The sequence below is a fragment of the Stegostoma tigrinum genome, chromosome 4 (genome assembly GCF_030684315.1).
Source record: "Stegostoma tigrinum isolate sSteTig4 chromosome 4, sSteTig4.hap1, whole genome shotgun sequence".
Taxonomy (NCBI): Eukaryota; Metazoa; Chordata; class Chondrichthyes; order Orectolobiformes; family Stegostomatidae; genus Stegostoma; species Stegostoma tigrinum.
This window is the reverse complement of record NC_081357.1, coordinates 65,742,483-65,767,545: the sequence shown is the minus strand read 5'-3', so window position 1 is coordinate 65,767,545 and position 25,063 is coordinate 65,742,483. Positions and strand designations below refer to the sequence as shown.

General features: G+C 38.6%; 1 protein-coding gene across 1 annotated transcript in view; it reads left to right on the top strand.

Moving 5' to 3' along the window:
• Nucleotides 1-25,063, top strand: part of trdn (triadin) — a 433,668-nt gene that overhangs the window by 194,321 nt on the left and 214,284 nt on the right. The window contains exons 12-17 of the mRNA XM_059645698.1: nt 2,827-2,871; nt 13,905-13,952; nt 16,692-16,727; nt 17,734-17,778; nt 21,641-21,679; nt 23,506-23,538. Of these exons, the coding sequence (XP_059501681.1) occupies nt 2,827-2,871; nt 13,905-13,952; nt 16,692-16,727; nt 17,734-17,778; nt 21,641-21,679; nt 23,506-23,538 (246 nt within the window). The remainder of the gene's footprint in view (nt 1-2,826; nt 2,872-13,904; nt 13,953-16,691; nt 16,728-17,733; nt 17,779-21,640; nt 21,680-23,505; nt 23,539-25,063) is intronic.

The following is a 25,063-nucleotide window of genomic DNA, read 5'->3' as shown; positions in this document are numbered from 1 at the left end:
GTTTATAGTCTGGTGGGGTCATCTGTAGTGCGACATGAACCCAAGATACTGGATGAGGCCATCCTCATGGGTAATGAACTTGGTTATCGGCCTCTGCCCGGCCACTCTGCATTGTTGTCTATCCCAAAGTTTGCCTTGGAGGATGTTAATACAAAGATTCGAGGCCAATTCTGGAAACGCTTAATTGCTGAAGTGCTCCCCCGCTGGGAGGGAACATCCCTGTCTGGTGATTGTTGCACGGTGTCCATTCATCTGTTGGTGTAGCGTCTGCACAGTTTCGCCAATGTACCATGTCCCGGGACATCCTTGCCTGCAGCGTATGAGATGGAGACCATTGCCTGAGTCACATGGGTATCTGCTGTGCATGTGGTGGGTGGTGTTCCCATGTGTGATGGTAGTGTCCATGCCAATGATTTGAAATGTCTTGCAGAGGTTGCCATGACAGGATTGTATGGTGTTGTGGTCAATGCCGAATGGCTCGCATTGAAACATTTAGAGTGAAAATGATTGTTGAGAAAGAATGGTGTATATATACTGAAGAGATTGTTTAATGTTAACTGAAGATAGAAACAAAATCGAAAATAATTATATTCCACCAGCAGCAAATCAATGCCAGATAATACGAATCACTTTTTGTGCTGTATTTTGATGATGCTAGATTTTAATACCAGGCTTTTATTTATAATGATTCATTGTAGCTCATTACCATTTCCTTATTAACCTCCTGCTGTGTGGATATTGCATCTGCTTCAGCGACGTTTCAATCATTATCTAAGTTGCTGTGTACTGTTTTTAAGCCTCCTCTGATGGATAATTGCAGAACAATAACACTTACTTTTAAGCTCTCAGAGAATTACCAGGATGAATGCTGAAAATATATTGATAACATTTGATAACAGTCTTGCAGAAAGTCTCCCAATATGTTCTCTTCAAACCTCCTACAGCTAAAACAGGAAAAGGTGATGTCTTTGGTTACACGCAAACATATTTTACAATGTCATAGTTTCAATCAGCTGGTTGCTGTTGGAAACAATTATTGTTCAAGTGTTAGCCATCGAATAATTCCTGAATACAGCTAGCAGAGGGCCCTCTTGTGGTGCAGTGGTAGTGTCCCTATCCCTGGACAGACAGACCAGGGTAAAAGTCCTATTTGCTCTCGATGTGTGTAATAACATTTCTGAATGGGTTGTTTAGGGGAAGAGTAGGGAAACAAAAAAGAAAAATAATTGTTGGTTAAAAGCACTTTAGGTTAGCTTCCCCCTCAAATAATGTTAGTAAAAAAAAGAAATTTAAGTGATAACCAACTCATTACTGATCTTACTAGTGGCAGTTCCTATCACAAACTCTAATTCATTTTCCAAGATTGTGCTAAATGCAGGCTGAACTAATATTTCAACTTGAGACAACTCAAGGCGAAGCTTCTTGGCATCCACTGTATCTGTAGAAAATCAACTCCCCACTCCCGTCAAACAGGCCTAAATCCACAAAATGAAACTCACAATTAAAATGTTGATAAAGAGCAATAAAAGCACACAACTATATAACAAATACCCTTGTATCCACTTAGATCAGTTGGCTTTGTGTCTGGTTTGTAATATGGAGTGACACCAATAATGAGGGTTTAATTCCTGTGTTGGTTGAGGTTGCCATGAAAGAGTGTCCTTCTCAACTATTCCCCTCACCTGAGATGTGGCGAACCACAGGTTAAACCATCGCCAGCCATTTCTCCCTAATGAGAACAGTCTTATGATTCGCTGGAACTGCAGTGACTTTACCTTTTATCCAGTGAATGTCTGAGGGAAGGTGCTGAGCCATCTTATTGAACCACTCTAGCCCATGAAGAGCCCATGTAGGTATAAAGATGGTGAGCCAGCTGACCTCCTTCTTCTCTGTAACAGTTCTGTGATTCTGTGATATAGTTTGCGGACTGATTTTTTTTTGATCAGAAATAGGCTGTAGCGTCAGTGCTGGTGAGTTTCATGTACAGCTTCTTTCCGTGAGCCTCGGTAAGTTTTCTCATGCTATTTTCCAAAACTGGCCTCATTACCTGTGTGCCATGCTCCTATGACACCACACTTGTCAAATTCTCCCTCTCACCACAGGTCAAAGTATTAGCCACTACTAGAATTGTCAATCATTCCTGGTGCTGGCACCATTTTTAAAGCACAGCAGTGCAAAAGGTCAACTGCGAGCAGTCCACTGTTGCCTTGTACAGTTCCCGTCAATTGCCCCAGACATATCAGGCAAAGGGAAATTGGCACCTTGCTTTGCCAACAAGCAACTTGTTTTGCTGTTTGAGGTATACGTGTGATCGCTTCCTTGTAGCAAACCCTGAGATGTTGATGAGTGGTCCCAGATGGAGGGCTGGAGGAGCAAACAGTGACCTGGAGTCACCAGGTATTCACTGTAACTTTCCTGTTCAGAATTGTCACCATCTAGTTTCTATTTAGCAGTTGGGGCAATGGGAAACTGGACAGCAACAAGGTGAAGCTAACTAAAAATTAAATGTTACTGCATGTAAATAGGCTTCTCAGTGCTGGCTAACGTGAATCTTGTCTTGCTTTTTGATCATTGGTTGGAAAATGTGTCATTTGCTCTTGACATCAGGAATCTTCTTACTGTCAATCTCACACAATCTCACGTGTCTTAGACCTGTTGAAAAGCACTGACTTTGTGTTAGTTTCGAGCAATTGTTCGTAATTGATCTTGTTGCGCTTGGTTGGGAGGCAAAGATGGGGAGAAATTACCCCATTTGTAAATTACCATTTGTAAATACTACCTTCTTACTGGGAAATTAACATTTGCTTTTGTTTTTCATTTTTGCAGAAAAGAAGGATGCTGTCACTACTACCAAACCCAAAGTATTAAAACGTAGGTATTTCTATAAATATTTATATGTAAATATATAAAAATTGCATAAACGTTATTATAAATATATTTATAAATACATGTATTTATAGATAAAGCAAAATTAATTTTGATTTTAAGTTATGCTTTTCACCTAAAAACTTTGTTGGTATAATTTCACTTAAAAAACTTTCCAGTGATTCATGTCTGTATCACAATGTCTCAAAATTGAGATATTCAGTTTCTTTTTGTGTCTTCAAGGTAACTTGACTGAAACATGAGATAATGAATTTATCAGCAAAACGTTATAAATGTTAAACAGGTCATGATAGGCCTGACCATTGATAACGTCTGATCAATGATAATGTTCAGTACTATAGAGTTATAATATTGAACATAATTTGAGTCATGTAATTGGATATTTTAATACTAACTTTCTCATCTTTGACCGCATTTCACAAAGGTAACCGATCGAAATTATTTTCGTACATATAAAATAATTTGAAAAATGTTGACAGAATTAGGAATAAGCCTAGGCCGCTAGGGAAACCATGATTTGAGAATACCATTTTCATATAAATAAATAAATTTGAAATTTGTTTCTAGTTTAGCTTAGTTGACTAAAGTGGATCAAATCCATTTATTGGGAATCTTGCCAAAAGTCATTGAAGGAAAATATTGTATTGAATGGACAAGTTGAATACACAGGAGCTAACTTTCTTAAAATTTGTATCAAGTAACAATGGTTTTGCCAAAAAGAAATCGGATAAATGGGATACGACACCAATTAAACCAACAGCCTTCCCCATTCTGCATTGCTATGGGTTCTTTAGCTTCCCTCAAGATGTTAAAATAAGAGCTGTGTCTCTAAATAATGCCAGGCTGCATTGTCAAGGTAATGGAGCAACAGAGGTGATCCCAGACAGTTCACTCAATTAACAAAGTATGCAGCTGGATGTACACAACAGGCCAAACAGCATCTTAGGAGCACAAAAGCTGACGTTTCGGGGCTCGACGAAAGGGCTTTTGTGCTCCTAAGATGCTGCTTGGCCTGCTGTGTTCATCCAGCTCCACACTTTATTATCTCGGATTCTCCAGCATCTGCGGTTCCCGTTATCTCAGTCCACTCAATTACTTGTCATTGCAGCCCAGATGTTCTTAGAGAGGGCCATACTTAAAATTTGGTAACTGGCTTGAGATAGAACCCATAGAATCCCATAGAAATTCCTATCCTTCCTTCTGCTTACAGAAATCAGGGAGGATGACCATCAAGTCAAGTATTTTGTAGATAATGTCCCACCTAGTTGTTGGGCTTTTCAGTCTTCTAGAGAGTGACAACAAGAAATTCCCAGGTCTGCCTTCAACGTGAACAATGCTACTCCTGTTTCCATAATTATTTCCACTACAGGCCCTGCCTGTTAATGGTAGGATGTGCTATCCTCCAACTTTCTGTTCTCTCTTGCTCACCTCCATTTTAATTCTATATTCATGCTTTTCAGTCATAGAAGCAGAGGATGATACAACAGCTGAGGAGATCATTTGGCCCAATGCCCCTATACTACTGTTTGGAAGCATTGTCCCAATAATTCTAATAATTCCTGCATTCACTTCATAGTCCTGTAACTTTTTCTGTTTCAAGTATTTGTGCAATTACAGTGTGAATGCAATTACATTTTTTCCACCACCTTTTCAGGCAGTATATTGCCCTTATGATGATTAGTTTTAAGTGGCCACTGATGTTTCTACAAATAAACTTATTAATGTTATTAATGTTGACCCTTCAGCCATTGGAAATACCTACACCTAATTTCTGAAGTTAACACAGCATTGATTGAAATGTGGGTAGGAGAAGATAAATCCTTGCAAAATGAGAGTAACTACAGAAACATTGTTTGAAATTAGTCAGAAAACATTGAATCTCAGGCAGTGATGGAATGAATAATGAATAATAGGAGGACTGTATACTCGTGGGACATCTCTTTAAATTAATCTTTCATGGTGCGGCCTCCATTTAGCATACATTCTGAATGGAATATGTGGAACATAAGCTAATCTAGAAACTGGGGACTTATTATGGCAACTCTATTTTAGGAAAGGAAAGTTTAATTCTGGAATCTGTGAATACATTTCTCAGAACGCTTAGCCCTTTGCCCATTCTGTAATGAGGCATCACATGAACTTCTTGAAGTAATTGAGAATGCTAAAAAGCCACAAACTGTGTTTCTGGTCTACTGAAAACCCCAATGATTCTGGGACACTACAGCCTTTATCCCTGATTATTTATCCCTAGTCTGGTTGCACTGGAATTTTCTGGGGTTAGATATTACTTGCAATATTGTCACCAGATCCCTGGCGTATTTCTGTTCCAATTGACTTGCCCATCTTAAGCAAACAGTAAAAAAGAACATCATTACATTCTTCAGTGTCATAGAATGTTGTAACCCTGAAAACTTGCAGACTTTAATATCTTATGCTTCTAGCATAAAATTAGGGAGCATCTGTCAGAAGGGTCCAAGCCAAGCATATGTTGCCTTGCATAGGTACATAGAAAACAGAGCAGCACAATGTAGGAACAGGGCTTTTGGCCCACCATGTCGCTACCAACCATGATGCCATTTTAACTTAAACCATGATGCCATTCTAAATTAATCCATGTACCCTTACTTGCTCTTACTTAACAGGGAACAAGATGGAAAGAGCTAGGGTGGTCTGGGGCTTCCAATCTTTGGAGGCTCCACATCTGCACTCTCACTGTCAATGTACCCAAGTAAATGTTGGACCTGGTGAGACTGTTGATTAGTCACTGTTGGCCCACAGGAGGCCTGTGTCATCACCATAGCTTGGAGCCATTCCAAATTCTCCTATGCTGCTGGGTACATTTATGAGTGTCCTGGGTACACCTCTATGAATGTAGACTCTCACTTGTCACGTACTAATTGGTGAATGCCTAACTGATCTTTGGAAATTTGATGGGGTTAGCAGCATACATCTGCAGTCTCTATATTTGCTGCTAAAGATTGGAAACACTTCCATTCTCCAAAATCTCTCACATTTGTATGCTTCGTGTGTGGATACAGGGAGATACCACATCCTACAAATTCCCTTTCAAGCCACACACAATGCTGACTTTGAACTGTATTGCCTTTTTATCAATGTCACTGAATCAAAATCCTGGAACGAACTAGACAGTTGCTAATCTGTGTGGATTTTCAAGGTTTGCTTGTTTAAGCAAAATTAAATAACTTTTTTTCACTACAGCAGATCTGCCAAAGTGGTCACTCCTTTTGATTTGCTAATGTTAACTATTTAGAAAAGATGTGGAGGAAAGTTTAAGAATTACGTTTATGATTTTGAAGGGAGAACAATCCTATGTGGAATTCAATAAATATTTCACAACCAACAGGTGAAAAATACATTCGGTATTATGTTGCTCCACTTTCTTCTGGGATCTCACTTGATAAAGGTCCCAAAATTGTTTTGTCACAGATTGTACCCAAACATGAAATTAGATCGGTGGTTACCAATACTCCTTCCTCTCCAAACAACAAAATGCTTCCTTTTCAGGAACTGCAAGCCAGGTGGTCTGTTAAAGAATGACTGTTAATGCTGTAGGCCTATTGGACCTACAGCAACATTATGTTCTACTATTCTATCTTTAGAAATAAGCCTCTTTCAAAGGATCTCTATCAGGCAATGTTGGGGATGTGGTAATGCTTTAAGTCTAGAAGGGTGAGTTCAAGTTCTAATCATTCATGGGAAATGGGTATTGCGCATCCCTAGATTCCCTTGAGAAGTTAGTAGCAAGCTATCTTCTTGAACTCTACCACCATATTGGTCTAATAGGCCTATAAAGCTGTTAGGGAGGGAATGCCAGGAGTTTGACCCAGTGGCACTGAAGGAACAGTGTCGTATTTCAAAGACTGGATAGTGACTAGCTTGGAGGGCAACTTGCAGATATAGTGTCCCCATGCACTTCCTGCCCTTATCTTCTCGATGGTATTAGTTAAGAACTTGATTGATGGTGTCTAAGGAGCCTTGGTGAATTTCTGCAGTGAACTTTGTAGGTGAGACACCACTGCTATAGTGTGTTAATAGTGGAAGGCATAAATATTTGTGGATATGGTACCAGTTAAGTGAACTGCATTCTTTTGAATGGTGTCAAGTTTGTTTGAGTGGTGTTGGAGCTGCACACATCCAGACATATGGGAGGTCTTCCACCACACTCCTGACTGTGCCTTGCAGGTGGTGGACAAATTTTGGGAAGTTAGGAGGTGAGTTACTTGCTGCAGGATTCCTAAACTCTGACTCCATGTACCCACAGAATTGTACATGACTCATTTGTTCAGTTTCTGGCCATTGGTATCCCTCAGGATATTGATAATGAGGGGTACAAAGCTGAAAATGCCCCTTGAATGTCAAAGGGATGATGATTAAATTCTCTCTCATTGGAGATGAATATTTCATGGTTGTTGTGTATTATCCATTTTCCATTTGTCAGCCTAAATGTGGATATTGTCCATTTTACTGCATTTGGACATGGACAAGTCTTTAGTACTACTTCCCAACTGTCACCAGGCCCCATAGCCTCTGCAGTCTCCAGTGCCTCCAACTGTTTCTTGATATCACATGGAGTGAAGCAAATTGGTTGATGTTTGGCATCATCCTGGGGACCCTGCGGGGGAGGCTGATATGGATCATTCAATTGGAACTTCTGGCTGAAGATTGTTGCAAAAGCATCAGTCTTATCTTTTGCACTGATCTGTTGGGAACCCCCTGTTTCAGGATGGAACTTACCACAATCATTCCTTGTGTCTCAGGAAATACATGTCATGTGTAAAAGAAGACAGACAACTTATGCAAAGGGTCTCTGCTCTTGTTTCCCTCTCCACAGCTCCAGAATCTAATGCACTTGGGCTGCTAGAGATGGGTAAACTAATCCCAATAAATTGCTTGCCTCTGAATCCCCTATGCAAGATGTTGATTTGTAATCATTGTGTGTGTGGAATGAGGATGCTGGATAGCAGGACATTAAAAAGCTGCTATAATATTAAGATTGACGTACTGCAGCTAATTCTTCACCATTTTCTCTCCCATTGGCACTTAGCCCTCTTGTAATTCTATCAACGATACATGTTTTAATTATACCCTCCCCCAACTTTACAATTTTTGGGTACAAAGGAAATTAAGGAATATGGGGATAGTGTAGGAAGATTGAGTAAATGTAGAACATTCATTCTAACCTTATTGAATGGCGGAGCAGAACCAAAGGTCTTAATTGCATAATACAGCTCCCAGCTCTCACATTCTTATTTTTGGTAGCAATAGGTTTTTCACTAATCCAATGTCTTTGAGGGTGGAAGAATAGAAACACTATAAAAATAATAGATATTTCAGATTACGTGAGATGCCCTATGCCCATGCATGCACACCAACGGGGAATCATGCCAGTAAATTTAGGTGCACTAACCAGTATTGTAGACTGGACAGTTTTATGGCAAAGAAATCTGTATATAGTAGGTAGATTTAATATGATGTACTTTTGTCTTGAAGAAATAAGATGCCAACTGTATCTTAGGAAATACTGAACTGTCTGGGGGTAGAATAAACCAAGGAAACTAGAAATATAATTGAAGAAATCAATATAAGCGATGTGATAAAATGCTACCAAATTTGAGAACTTGCATTTATTGGAAATGATTGAACAAGTTGCTTTCTTTTTCTCTTTTGAATTCTGACTTACATGAACAAGATAGATGTGGAGAAAATTCAGAACTAGCTACCACAGATACAAATTAGTTGCAAATAAATTCAGGAAAATAGCCTTCAGATATCAGAACTTGTTATCGGGAAGTGGTTCATTGGATCATTTTAAAAGGAAATGTGTATAAAGATATGCTGAAAAGTTGAGATGAGGCAGATAGATGGGAGGAGACTCGTGTGGAAAATAAACACCAACACAGATCACTTGGGTCGAATGGCCTGTTTCAATGCTGTACGATCATTTCTCGAGGATGCTGTGACAAGTAACCTGATATCACAACTAATGAGCAAACAAGAGCTGACTAAGTATGTTGTTAGATGCTCTCACAGAAGTAGTCCAAATACAGTACATCAAGCAAAAGAAAGTGTCTTGGGTGATCTAGAGACAGCATATCCTGATTGGCCTCATCTGCTAGGATGCCACTTTTTGGGTGAAAGATGTGGAGAAACACTGATCGTTTGACAAATGGATGTAAAGTTGTGCTGTCCACAGCACAGATGCTTACAGCCTCCAGGAGGCCTATTGTGATTTCAGCAGATGTTATTAGAGGACAGGTCAGATCCCAGGAAGGAACAAGCTTGATAGATCAAAACTTGTTTGTTTTGGTTTTAACAAAGCATTCCCTCACTGAACCATAAGCACTGCTGCAGATTTTTAACAATATAAAATATCTACTTGTAGCAAAAATTCAAAGGTTTTAAACATGAAAGCAGAAGTATCATCCCATTAATGCCAAACACATTTTTATAAATTGAAAATTAAAGAACTTTGATATGGTGCATATGAAAAGCTCCAGTAAAGTTCTCAAAATACTTGTCCTTGGCACAGCACCCAAAATACTCACCAAAGCCCAGATCCATAGTATTCGCACAAGTCTCCATGGCATTGAATCATCATTACAGAATCCCTGCAGAGTGGAAGCAGGCTATTTGGCCAATTGAGTGTACACTGACCCACCGAAGAGCATCCTTCCCAAGCCCAACCCCCTATCCTCTCCTGCAACTCTGCTTTTTCCATGGTTAATTCGCCTAACCTACACATTCCTCAACAATATGGTCAATTTAGCATAACCTGCTCATTTTTGGACTGTGAGGGGAAATTGGAGCACGCAGGGTAATCCCACACAGACACAGAGAGAATATATCTAACACCTTGGTAGGTTTGTCATTTGGGAATTCAATTGTTAAACTGGAAATGGAATAGCTTCTTCCTCAAGCTATTATACATTTGATCTTCATTGCAAAAGGCTTAAGCAACATCTTCCAGGTCCTTAGCTGGTTTGGAATCAAAACTAAATCTTCATTCGAAAGACTGACCCCAATATCTTTCTCTCCCCAGGAGTACTGCTCTGTACAGCTTTGCTTTTCCAATATCTTCTTGGGACTGAAAGAAATCTACCTAAAGCTAAAAGTGAAACTAAGTTTTTCAGTTATAGATGTTTTCCTTGCGCTTGTACTAAGTTCCAGAACTCAGCTTTAAGGCCCCATTATTTACCACGCTTCATGACAAGCAATCTAATATGAACAAATGTCCATTAGTGCACAAACGCATTCCCCCCACTACAGCCAGGCTTCAACAAACTGCTTTTAAAAGTATTTGCTGTTATTACAGAAATACCTATCAGTTAAAAACTTCTGAGGAAGGGTCACCGGACCCGAAATGCTGACTTTGTTTTCTCCTTCACAGGGGCTGCCAGACCTGCTGAGCTTTTCCAGCAACTTTGTTTAAATGCTTCTAAATTAACTGTTAACTTCAGACATGGAGAAAATCCCTCATTTGCTAGGTCAAAGCCCAGACACAAAATCACCGCAATTGTCATTTAGAAATAATACATGTAAAATTACGTAGTTACTGGTGCATCTATGGCAGTAACTGACAGCTATGGTCGCAACTTTGTCCAGTCATTGCAATGCTGACCTCAGAATGTGATAGAAAGACAGACAGAGACAGCAACACCTTATAGCTGCATTCACATTAACAATAACCAAGCTTGCTGTCCATGCCTGAACCATGGTTTCCTTGGTTGTAAGCCTCAAAATAATGTCTTTTTGCACAACTACTGATTTCACATACCACTAGAAATCAAGAAGGAACAATTACAAAATGTAAGATTTTAGTCAGGCAGAGGCAATAGTTTCTTTTTCCTGAAGCATATTAGTGAGCCAGCTATAATATTAAAACAAATTGTGCATTGGTCATTTTGATTCTCCTGATTAATAAATATCCAGTTTTAAAAAGTGGAGGGATTATGCACTCAATTTAGTTTGTACCAAAGCTATCATAAAATCAATCCCACTTGAAAGCTCTGTGTATCAGCTGGCCATGGAAAATTTGTGTTCAAAGGATTTTGCAGCCATTTGGAATGGCTTGAATGAATCTCAAAATCTATTTGAGTGTAAACTGAACCTAGATCCAAAAATGGAGTCTTCTGGCACATGTATCACTACAGGCCTTATGTAGTGTTTATTATGGGTGGGAGATGATTCACTGATGTCAGTCTCTGTTATGGGAAAGGGGCATGCGCTCAATTTCATCTCTTGGAACTGGAGATTTCTTTTACTGAAATTGGTGACTGTTGAAATCCTAGTTCAGTTCTCAAGCATTCTTCCTTTCCAGAGAAAAAAAATGACTGTAACATCAATGAGGAACATTCAGTTGCAATCAATAAAGCTTTGGTTAGACCGCACTTGGAATACTGCGTCCAGTTCTGGGCGCCCTATTATAGGAAAGATGTGGATGCTTTGGAGAGGGTTCAGAGGAGGTTTACCAGGATGCTGCCTGGACTGGAGGGCTTATCTTATGAAGAGAGGTTGACTGAGCTTGGTCTCTTTTCATTGGAGAAAAGGAGGAGGAGAGGGGACCTAATTGAAGTAAACAAGATAATGAGAGGCATAGATAGAGTTGATAGCCAGAGACTATTTCCCAGGGCAGAAATGGCTAGCACGAGGGGTCATAGTTTTAAGCTGGTTGGTGGAAAGTATAGAGGGGATGTCAGAGGCGGGTTCTTTACACAGGGAGTTGTGAGAGCATGGAATGCGTTGCCAGCAGCAGTTGTGGAAGCAAGGCCATTGGGGTCATTTAAGAGACTGCTGGACATGCATATGGTCACAGAAACTTGAGGGTGCACACATGAGGATCAATGGTCGGCACAACATTGTGGGCTGAAGGGCCTGTTCTGTGCTGTACTGTTCTATGTTCTATGTTCTAATAGTATTGCAAATCTTACCATGGACTGATAACTTCTATCCGTTTCCAACAAAGGACAGGTTTGAGCGGCAGGGCATTATTATTTCTAGCAGTTAGACTACAGTCATTCTCGCTGATGTAGAAATCCACTTCACTCTAGCACTCAATTCACTGCAGCCCATGTAACTGACCTAAAGAAGAAGAAAAGAAGCCAAGGAGCCACAAAGAGGGTTTGCTTCTCAAAAAGAAATCCTGTGTAAAGAATGAGATTGAGCTGATCTACTTTAGCTTAAAACACGAGCATTCATGTTACAAGAAGTGATTGTTCCTGTTCCTATAAGTCAGGACACCATAGAACATAGAACATAGAAAAGTACAGCACAGTACAGGCCCTTTGGCCCACGATGTTGTGCCGTGGAATAATCCTAATCCAAAAATAAAATAACCTAACCTACATTCCCCTCAATTCATTGCTGTCCATGTGCGTGTCCAGCAGTCACTTAAATGTCACTGATAACAAAGTGTGGAGCTGGATGAACACAGCAGGCCAAGCAGCATCTCAGGAGCACAAAAGCTGAAGTTTCAGGCCTAGACCCTTCATCACTAATGACTCTGCTTCCACGTCTACCACTGGCAAAGTATTCCATGTGCTCACAACTCTCTGGGTGAAGAACCACCCTCTGATGTCTCCTCTATACCTTCATCCTAACACCTTAAAACTATGACCCCTCATGGCAGTCAATCCTGCCCTGGGGAAAAGTCTCTGGCTATCGACTCTATCCATGCCTCTCATTACCTTGTACACCTCGATCAGGTCACCTCTCTTCCTCCTTCTCTCCCAAGTCTGAGCTCAGTCAACCTCTCCTTGTAAGACAAATCTTCGCAGCTCTTAAACTCGATCCCCCTGTTAATGAAAGCCAAAACACCATATGCTTTCTTAACAACCTTATCCACTTGGGTGGCAACTTTGAGGGAGCTATGCATCTGAACACCAAGATCCCGCTCTTCTTCCACACTGCTGAGAATCCAGCCTTTAATCCTATATTCAGCATTTAAGTTCGACCTTCCAAAATGCATCACTTCGCATTTATCCAGATTGAACTCCATCTGCCATTTCTCAGCCCAGCTCTGCATACTGTCAATGTCTCGCTGAAGCCTGCAATAGCCCTTGATACTATCAACGGCACCTCCAACCTTTGCGTCATCAGCAAACATACTAACCCACCCCTCAACCTCCTCATCCAAGTCATTTATAAAAACTACAAACAGCAGAGGCCCAAGAACAGAGCCCTGTGGGACACCACTCAGCACTGACCTCCAGGCAGAATACTTAACATCTACAACCACTCTCTGCCTCCTGTCAGCCAACCAATTCTGAATCCAGACAGCCAAATCTCCCTGTATCCCATACCTCCTGACTTTATAAATGAGCCTGCTGTGGGGAAGCTTATCAAATGCCTTGCTGAAGTCTATGTACACCACATCCACTGCTCAACTCTCGTCAACCTGTCTCATGACCTCCTCAAAGAACTCAGTAAGATTTGTAAGGTATGACCTGCCCCTCACAAAGCCATGTTGACTCCCTTTAATCACACTATGCTTTTCCAAATAGTCATAAATCCTATCCCTCAGAATTCTTTCCAAAACCTTGCTGACCACAGACATAAGACTGACTGGTCTGTAATTTCCAGGGATTTCCCTATTCCCTTTCTTGAAAAGAGGAACAACATTTGCCTCCCTCCAATCTTCCGATATGACTCCCATGGAGAGTGAGGAAGCAAAGATCTTCACCAGATGAACAAAGTTCATTAAAAGCTCCTACTTGTTTTTACTTCTGAACTCTTCTACTCATTTTAGGCATGTATATTCTTGCTGGTTTAACTTCTGATTAATTCATCTGCTAGTTTTCATCAGCATTCCTCAGAATGATTTGGATACTGCCATTCTATTTGTTTAATTGGAATACACTTGATGATTTAATGTGATGTAATGGTTTCTTGATGATTTTGGGATGCATTTATTTATACCTAATTATTGCATATTACATTGATCTAACTATTACAAACATTAATGATATATTTAAGGGTTTGCCTCATTTTTTCTCTTTTAGAACCAGATGTAACACCAAAGAAAAAAGATGCTGCACCAGTAAAACCAGGTGGGTAAATGTATATACTGCAAAGACTTTGAACTTTATCTCTGAAGTGTGTATTATATTAGAAAGACCTTCTGCTTGTTGTCACATGCAATCCATGCTTTAGGGAGTGGAAGCCCTAAGCTTAGGAAGATTACTGATGTTTTCTGTGACAGTGGAAATGCAACATGTGTGCCATCAATTACACTATGAACTTTGGAAAGCCACCAACCTTGTCAAAATGGATGCTGCAATTGCACTCATTTGAAATTTACCAGATCTTCTGTAAAGTGTACTTCATAAAGGTGAATCTGGCCAACAATATGAAGATCACATATTTTAGAAAATTTTTTATGATACAAAGGTTTATTGCAAAGATCATGTTCATTATCAGAGTGAAATCAGTGTAGTTGCAGGTCATAATGCAGAAGTTGGCAGAGTTAAACATATCTCCTCACTATATTCTAAATCTCCAAGGCATCTCCTACCCCCAAAAGCAGTTAGAAATAAGTCCAGGATTGTCTGAGCAGATCGTCACATATCACGAGGGAAAGATGTTTAATGCTGTAGAAATCATGATTAAACCTTCTTGCACAGCTGAGGCTCACATATTGCTTACTTCCAACTATTCTAGTTGATTTTGACAATAAGGGCGCACTATAATTTTTCGTCTGAATTGCCCTGAGTACATTTTGAGTGTATAGCCCAGAACTATAAAACTGCAACACCAATTTCTTCTCATTATAAAATGTGTCAAATCAGAACTTGTTGGAAAGTTTGGGAAAATTGCCAAAATACAAAGGAAATCCAAGAAATTGAAGGAAATGCTGATCACCATCTTTTGTTCTCAAAAAAATGTTTACTTGTTTCATTTGTAAACAGAACCTGCATCTAAGACATTGTGGAAGTGTGAAGCTATACCACTCAACAGATTGTTCAAAACAGTTAAGAAAATCAATCTAATATGTTAATTTTTTTTACACTAGTTAATTATGTTCTCCTCTATTTTCATCACAAACTTGAGATATGTGACAGTTTGTGATCTGAGCTTTATGTACAAGTGAACTGTGGGCATCAGATAGAAGCCGTCCTGCTCATCATTCATAGCGGAAGTACAGGAAGTACAAGAATCCAGCTATGTTGTAAACCAAACTGGATAACAATTGGAGTGGGGAGCAGGAGGATTTATTAAGTGTATAACAATCGTGCTGCATTACATGCAAGTGAAGGATATTAATTAGGATTTCACTTGTGTACCACACAATGTCATTTGGTGGAATTTGAGTCTAGATTTGACTTGAGTTACAATAGCTCTTTCAATGTCTGTCATCTTTAATTTGGCTAAAGTTTTTTTTTATTGATTTCAAAATGGCATGATGGAACTGAAACTGCGGTGTGGGTAAGTTAGGAGTGTGTGTTGCAAATGTTTCACTTTGTAAGTGTGAAATCAAGCAAAGATTGGATCCAGGATCTCACTTCAACAACAAGCTTTCAGAAACAGAAGATGGCACCCTGTGGGGAAAGGGGACTACGAGTGGGCCATTTCTTTGCAGTGGATGGACTTTCAGAGAATATGTGCAGTTGAACACCTAGCTCCTTCCACGGCCCGTCAGGAAATGGAATGATTTTGAATGAGGACCCAATTTCCCTACCACCTCACAACTCCTACTCCTTGGAAGCCTGAAGCAATTGGTTGGAATCCATAGCCACATGTTCTGCCTCATTGGGGGAGCATACTGAAAAGCAAGCATTGCTAATCTCAGTGTCATTACAAATGTTCAAGATTTTGAAAAATGCACATAATTCCCTAACATAACTGCCTTTTAGTCCCAGACTGACAGAAAGCATGGACCAGGTTTCTGTATTTAACAAGAATGATATTTATTACAAATTAATAGGCTCTATCTACAGATAAACAATAATGAATCATTGGCATACACTACTAGTTAAAACTCAAATCCCATTATAAACTCCTTTTATATACACATTCAGACAGATAGACAGACTATAAATAGAGGGAATGACTGGGAAAGTAGCTCAACTGCCTCTCTTCACGGGATTTGGTGAAATGATGCTTGTGCTGGTTAGAGTGGTTTCTTGACCTTCTCTGTCCGAATGAGTTCACTTGTTTTCAGGAGACACAGAATGACTGGTTTACATTTATATTGATCTTGACTTACCAATTAAAAATCACAGCTTATAATAGCTATTAAAGGAAAAAAATAAACTGGTTTTCTTCAGACTTAAGGACAGAACTCCAGAGAAAAGAAACAACCCCTGAGCTTGAGGAGATCTGATATCTTCTCCCTATCTTGTTCACAGCCCAGGCTGATTAGCTAATGTGGAACCAATTACATTGTTGCTTGCAGAAGTAAGGCATTTTGTCTGGTTACTTGTCCACAGACCAATCAGCTACTTATTGCTGACATAATTTCAGTTTGTATACGTCCCTCAGTTTAGCTCACTTGTAAACCCTTCTACACTATTATATAAGCCAGTAGCTATGTAAAAAGTGTCTAGAATAAGCGTCAGGTTGTTTTCTTTCCAAATGGTGCAATAATCCCTCAATGATCCTTGGTTTTTAGAAGTGTTCTTTTCCCATTTCAATCCAAACGCAAAAATAGTTTATTTTAAAATGGTGCTTATGCACTGCATACAATCAGTCTGTTGTTTTACTGATAAATTTCTTAACTTGCTTTAACAGCTTGTTAATGTGTGTTTTAGATTTATAATAAATCTCTTTTTTATTTTTGCTCACTACAGAGAGAATGGAAACTCAAGCAGCAAAATCAGCAGCAAGTAAATATATAATTTCAAGGGCATGAAACGTAGCAGTAGATTTGTTCAAAATTTTTCTTAGTTTTGTGCCAGTCATGGATTCAGTGTAAGGTTATTAGTGATTTGTGATCAGTTTTATTTTTACCTATTGTCATTATTTTCAGTTCCGCAGCCCTGTCACATACCATTTGTTAGTTAGAAGGGTGTCATGTTATTCATGTTCTTTGTTGTTCTTGCTCATGATTACCAGGTACATGTGAAAATCAGATACATTCATCATCCATTTTTGTATCTCCTGGTGCAAACATATGTCTTACTGTATTTCTGAATTTGGCTTTCATTGTGAGGCTGAGTTCCAGTACTCTCTACCAATTCATAAAGCCATTTTTATTTTTAACAGTGGCAAAGTAAACAGCCTTATTCTAAATCTTGCATTGAGACCTTTAGCATGAGGTGTTTTACATTTATCTAGAGGTCAGTGGCTTAAAATAGTTTCACCTACCATTAAGTACATTGTGCTTGATAAATAATTACAATTATAACCAAGGATTTAATAACTGTTCAACGCATGCCCACTTACCACCATTGTTACTGTTATGTTTTAACATTTGCTATAGCTTTAGATCGCAAACTTTAAACTGTGGTCTAACTTAAATTTTTTAAAAAATCAATTGCAGACATTTGCTATGAAGCATTGTGTTGTATCGTGTAATTATATTATGCAAAGAAGGATCATTTTTAAACTTAAATTATAGTTCTAATTCTGTTGCTAGGATACTTGTCTTTGGACATATCATTTGTTTCATAGAAAAATTGGATCTGTGACATCAAAGGAAAAACAATGCAGGGGGTTTCATGAATCTGACAGTAACTGCAAAATTGCTTTCAAATTATTGCTTGCCGTTAACTGATATAGCTCCCTCAGCAAAAGTAACTTTTTTGCTTTTATTTTATTGTATCTTAGTGTTTTACTACTACATCTATAAACAAATTCCTTAAAGCATCATCTTTTTTGTCTTTTATGTAGAGCCAACTAAAGAGAAGACAGCTCCTACATCATCAAAGAAAGCAGGTATCAAATATTTATCATTTCCTACTCTGTGGTTCAAATGTAGAGCAGCTTTCAGTGTAGTTCAATCTATCCATTCACATAGTTAACTGTGGAAAAATAATTGGCACAAAATATCCTGCCATTTGCCAATGAAAGTCATTCGCTGGCAATTAAATTTGCTCTTGTCCTATGCGCAGCTCATGGTCATATGCAGCAAGACCCAGAAAACATTCAGGCTTAACTGGGAAGTCACACGTAATATTCCCATCATACAAGTGCCAGGCAAAGGCCATCCCCAACACCAAAAAAAACTAATAATTTGTCCTCGCTACTCAATGGAGATACATGGATTCAAACCATCGTCTAAATCAGACCTGGTAAATCTGAATCTCTACTTTGTTTTATTTAGTTTTTATGGTGATAGAAGGAAATCTTGTTTTACATCTGTATGATTTCTTGTGGTCACTCAAGCATGATGAGACAGCTTCATCTGATGGAAAGTTCTGCCCCTGTATTTCTTAGAGTGGGAATATCCATTGCTTTATTACATAAATAAAGTCATTTCAACAAAATAAGTGAGAAAGTTTAAATTAATTTCTTAATAAACTTCATTCATTGCTAACCAATGTGATAAATGAGAAGCAATACTATATCGAGGTACTTGAATTCAATCCAATCAGCATTCCTGTAACTCTGGATATTTGATCCCTGGCACACTAAATTTTAATTAAAAACAATGTAGTTTGATCCAAAGCCTTCTGTGGTAAGTAGTCAAAAAGCTTGAAATGTGACCTGAACATATATTCGCTACAAGTTAGAGGAAAACAAATTGTTGGATTTTGCTGAAAGGAATAATATTTCTGACAACACACACCATTATTCACCTCACAATTTGTAGCAAAGAAGATTATGCTGTAATTTGTGAATTACCTAATTTGTTGTTAACCTTACAAGAACAGCATCTTACTCCCTTACAATCTTGCTGTAACTTTGCATGTTAGTTTCCCATTAAATATTCCGTGGAAAATTAAGTTTACTAATTAGCATTATTTATAACCTTTGAACAACGTGACAATTATTGATAGCTGTCACTCAACATTTCCTACTCAGAAACTGAAAAGTTATAAACATTTGTACTCCTAAATAAGATGAAAAATTTGAAATGTGTAAAATTTGTATTTTTTTCTAACTTTTTTTTCTTTCATTCTGACTTACATTTCTTGGCCTTCCCTTTACTCAACCTTTATCAATGAGACATAAGGATTTAAGGAGATTTTTTTAAAAATCATTCATGGGGCGAGGGTTTTCACATCAGCATTTATTGCCTATCCTTATTTTCCCAGAGGGCAGTTACGAGTCAACAACATCGCTGTGGGTCTGGAGTCACATGTGGGTCAACCCATGTAAGGATAGTAGTTTCCTTCCCTAAAGGACATTGTGAACCAGATGGGTTTTTCCCAAGAATCAATGATGGACTCATGGTCATCATAGGACTCTCGATTCCAGGCTTTTGTTTTAATATTGTATTCAAATTCTACCATTCACCTGGCAGGTTTTGAAATCTGGTCCCTCGAACATTTCCTGGGTCTCTGGATTAACGGTGCCGTGATAATATCTCTCGGCCAAAACCTTTCTCATGTGTAGTTTGGTCTATTTTTTGCAAATGTCCTACTGCTGTTGCTGCATCATTATCAGTTTGACCTTCTAGTATTTCTGTGGACAAGAAATGTTAAGCCCTAAAAGTACGTTGATGACCCTAACAAACTAGAAACCTCTGAGATATTCCCTCCTGCTAAATCTGGCTCAGTTTAGGTCAGAGAGAAAAAGATCCTTCATCCTATTAAATCTGTGCCAGTCAAAAATTAGCACCTAACATTCTAATCTATTTCCAGCATCTGGCCCATAAGCTTGTATGCCCTGGCATTGCAAGTGGAAATCTAAATATTTCTTAAATGTTATGAGGACTTCTTCCTCGACCTCTTTTCCAGATTATGGTTTCATCACGTCCTATAAGCCTCCTGTCCGCTAGTTTAAATCTGTCCTACCAGCCATTTATCCATCCATCAAGGAGAAAAATCTCTTTCTGTTGACCATATCTATGCCCCTGATAATTGTACACATCTCATTCATGTATTCCCTGTGTCTACTCTGCTCCAAGGAGAATAACCCCAGTTTATTCATCTCTCTGCATAACTAAAACTGTCCAGCCCAGGCAAAATCTGGCTAAATCCTTCTGTATTCTCTCCAGTGTAATCCACCCCTCCTATAATGCAGATACAAGAACTGCACATAATACTCTAGCTGTGGCCTAACCAACATTTTATACAGTCACAGCATAACCTCCCTGCCCTTAGATTCAGTACCTTGGCTAGTATAGGCATGCAACTCATCTGTCTTCATAACCAATTTATCTACTTGTCCTGCTATCTTAAGGGACTAGTGGTCATGCACACCAAGATTCTCTGATCCATGCTGCTCCCCAGGATTCTACTGTTTATCCTGTATTCCTTGCCTTTTTTTGTACTGCCCAAGTGTATCTCCTCTCACATACCTCCATTGAATTCCATTCAACACTGATTAGTCCATCCATATTCTTCTCACTATTTACCACCCCACTAATTTTTGTATCATCTATGAGCTTCCTAATCAACTCTCCTACATTCAAGTCTAAATCATTTATACATACCATAAACAGTAGGGGCCCTAACACTGACCCCTATGGGACCCCAATGGACACAGACTTCCAGTCACAAAGTCACCCCTTCCCAATCACCCTTTGCTTCCTGCCACTCAATCAGTTTTGGGTGCAGCTTGTGACTTTGCTTGGATCCCATGGGGATTTACTTTCGTCATCGGTCTCCCATGTGGATCCTTATCAAAAGATTTTCTGAAGTTACAAATAGACTGTATCAAATGTATTGCCCTCATTGACACATCTGGCCACCTCCTTGAATAATTCAGTCAATCTGTTCAAAACATGATCTGCCCTTGAAAAAACTGCGCTGACTGTTTTTGATTAATCCATGCCTCTCGATATGCAGATTAATTCTGTTCCTCAGTTAGAATTGTACAATCAGGATATTTAAATGTTAAAAGTTAGGGAATGGCATATAGAGGGAATGGATAGAATAGAAATTTGAAAATAAAATCCAAATCAGTTGAAGTAAAGAGGCTGATGTTCTTATTCACCCTACACCTACTGGCAGTGATGTGAATCACACCTAAGGTGTGATCTGTCTGACCTAACAGGAATCACTCTGTATTTGTGGGTTTAAGTTATCAACTTAGTCCTAGCAGACATTAGTTACAGGCCATGAGTGATAAACTCTGAGGCCAAACCTCTGCCATTGGGGCATTAAGGCTACTATCCAAAGCAAACCAGAAAGCTTTTATCATGGTGTACTGTCCCACAACCTAGACAAAAAAAAGTTACTTTTTTTGGGTGACTTGGCTCTTGTTCCTTGTCATTTGTCATTTTACACATGCAAGTCTTCTGTCTCTGTCCTTCCTCCTGTATGAACTAAATGGCATCCCAAAATCATGCCTTTCCTCTTGTTTTCTCCTTTGTGTCATGTGTGTCAGCCATAATTTTATTTTTAGTAATTTTTAAAGGTTTCTTTTTCATTCAAGATGCGTATTAAGCATTATCTGATGACAGTGTCATTTTATTATTATTATTAAAATATTAATGGTTGTCCCAGTATCTCAATGCATGATCAATTGGTCTGGCAAGTGACATTGACATTTTCCTCAATGTGCTGCCAATCTCAAGGTCAGTTGTAATTGTGTTTAACATAGTCTTTGGCCAGCTCTGTACCTTGTTATATCAAAGTATGCTGTTGTGCATTTAATAATAGCAAATTATCAACATTATGTTATATAGAAAAGAAATTGCCTCCTTCAACTGTCAAAGAAATAAAAGGTTGGAAAATTATAAACAAGCACATACATATATATAAAGCATGAGCCACCTGAACTGCATGAGTGAAACAATGCTTCAGCAAATTCTACCTCGAGATTAATGGCATCCTAATGGCAATATCAGATTTTTCATTAGGAATTTGCTGAAGGCCTAATGTGCTGGTTATGTGAAAGTTTTACTGAACCTGGACAGTAATGAGCCTGTTGTCCAGCTGGTTGTTTCTTTACCAAAGGCATGTGTTTCAAGCATGTCCTTAACTTCTTAATGATAAATTAATAATTCCAGAAGTAATTTCACATGCTTTTCTGATTTATTACCTTAATGGGAGATTAATCTACAGATTATTCTGATTGAGTCTGTATCAGACTTAGAGTAGGCACAAAGCATTTCATAATACTGACAAAATAGTTTTTATTCAAACAACCATTTTGAATTGCAAATTAATAAAAACTCATTGTGCTAATTGCAAGTATTTGCATAATCTTGTCCAAAACAAGTGCCTGGAACATCTTAGAACTGTATAAAGAATAATAACAAAAATGTATGGGGGTAGTGCAATTCAATTAATATAGTCATTAAAATTCTGCATGCCCCAAGACATTAAGATTTCGTTGTCATTGTCTCCTAAAAGTGCTGACTTGCACTGTGATATGATTAATCTAATATTAGCTAATGCATTAAGAAACACACAAGAACTCCATACGTCAGCTCCTAATGTTATTGGAGAGGAGAATATTCCAGATTCATCATCACAATGGATAATACATTTATTTGCATTCCTCTTGAGTTTTATTTTGGATTTGATCATGGGATGTGGGCACTGCTGACTGGGTCAGCATTCACCGCACATCCCTAGTTACCCAAGCATTTATCAACACTCATCGTGACATTTTTTTGGATTGGAAAACACAGAATACTTGTTTCCAGATGCCACAATGGGTATTGAAGTCAAAAACAGTTTTTAAAGTAAAATATTATTTAAGCCACAGAATCCAGAGGAAGGCCATTGAGCTGACCATGTCAGCGCCAACTCTCCAAACGAACATCTAACTCAGTGCTATTCTTTTGCTCACAATCTTGCACATTGTTTCTATTTAATCATCTTTAATGTCTTGATTGATCTACCTCTACCCAGAATTCCAGGTAGTGCATCCGAGATCCAAACCATTTGCTGTTTTTTTTCTCGTATATCACATTTGCCTCTTTTGCAAACCATTTTAAGTCTGTACCCTTTTGTTCTGATCCTTTGCAAGTGGGAACTATTTCATCCTGTCCAGTTCTTTTATGATTTTGCAAATATAAATGAATCTCCTCTGGGCCTCCTAATCTTCAAGGAATATAGTTCCCAGTTTTTCAACAAAATCCTTGTTCATGAAATTTTCAATCCCTGGAACCATTCTTGTTAGGCCTCTTCTGTACGCTCTCCAATGCGTTTGCACCTTTCCTAAAGTGTGTTGCCTAGAGCTGTATCACCTGAGATCTGACCAATGCCTTACAGAGGTTTGGTATAATGTCACTGACCTTGTACTCTATTGCCCATTAATAAACCTCGGATGCTTAATGTTTTATCAAGTGGTCTCTCTCTACCTTGAATGACTTATGAACATTAATATCCAGGAGACTCTGCTCTTGCACCCTCTTTCGAGAAGTACCCTTTAATTAATACTGTTTCGCTATAGTGTTCTACCAAAATATTTTACCTCATGCTTCTCCACTTGAACTTCAGCTATGATCTATCAGTCCACTCCATTCAATTTTCAATGTCCTTTTGACGTTTGAACGTGTTACTAAACTTTATTGACTGCCTCTTCTTTTGCTATCCTCAGTTAAAAAGGAACATATTGACAAGATGACGAAAAGTACGTACTCAACATATTCTCCTCAAATAAATATGGGAAAAGAATATTTAAACGTACCCTGCACTTTGTCAATGGTCGTTTCTGTTGGATGAATCTGCAACCCATGACAAGGGGGCATGCTGGATGTTGTCCTTAAACTATTCCAGTGGTCTCTCAGTTATGTTCCTTCGAGCTGCAATTCCATCATAGAATTGGCTAGACCTTTGAAAAGACCCAGAACTGATCACATCTGAGGTATCCAGTCCTGGAGTGAAACAATTATTTTTCATGAGACTCTCTTGGATTTTTTGAAATCATTTAAACATTTCCTGCTCAGCATTTATAAGAGGTTCCAGTTTGTAGGAACGTAATGGACATTTGCCTGGCTGGATTGAAAATTGACTTAGCAATGTTAACATGAGGCTGACAATGAAGGGTACAAAAGGATTCAAGATGGGAGATCAGACAGTTAATAAAGTGCCAGATGTTAACAGTTGTTAGCAAGTGCAACCTTGAATCACTATCATTCCGCTGATTTCTTGTTTCTGCACTTTGGAAGAGTTTTTGCCTCTGAAGAGCTCTTGTAGAAAAAGGTTGATTTCTCTGATAGTTTCATAATTATTACCACAAGTAGAAATAATTAAGATTTTTCTTCATTTATGGCTTGGAATTCTGTTCCAATGTATTTCCGTCACCAAATTAAACACCCAGAATTTTTGAGTCTAAAAATCTACAGATTTCCAGAAACTAACTACAGAATACTCAAGGAAAGGGGATAAAATTGAAAGCTTTTTGTTTAATATGTCGCTAGCGCTTTGTAATTACTGAAGCAATAATTGGGAGTTTCGGAATTGCAACTGCGATGCTGACAGTCAAAAAAATGTAGTGAGATATGGATTATGGAACTGTAGATCAGCTTTAAGTAATTGCAGTAGGGAATGCGCTGATTAGCACTTTGAGTGATACTGGCAATGCCTATATGAAGTGCAGAATTATTTATCGCTGCTCAGCATATATTTGTTCTCAATGTACTTTGATTACCTAATAAACTTTTTGCTGGAAGCTTTTAAGGCACTAACTAAACATGTGGATGAAACATTATAGGTTATATGGGAACTGCTCATTTGCGATCGGTGCTACAAGTGCCACTTTGCTAATATTAGTCAATAGTGGAAGGTTATCTTATCAACATACTTAGATGTACACCCAGTACATGAAACATGACACATCAGGATACTGCAAGGTCTCGGATGAAAATGATCAGACTCCACAGCTCTTAAATGTTTGCCTTTTCAGTCTTTAATGTTATATTTGGATTAAGTTTTGTCTAAGAGACCACACAATGATAAAATATCACACATCATAAAAGATAACTCTCAGTATACCTGATGATCACTTTGAAGATCACAGTGCACCACCATCCCCTGAGGAAAAGGATGCAGGGTTCTTTATGCTAAAGAAAGACAGTGAGCGAAGGGCTACCCTACATCGGATACTAACGGAGGACCAGGACAAAGTCGTGAGACACTTGCTTGAATCTCTTATG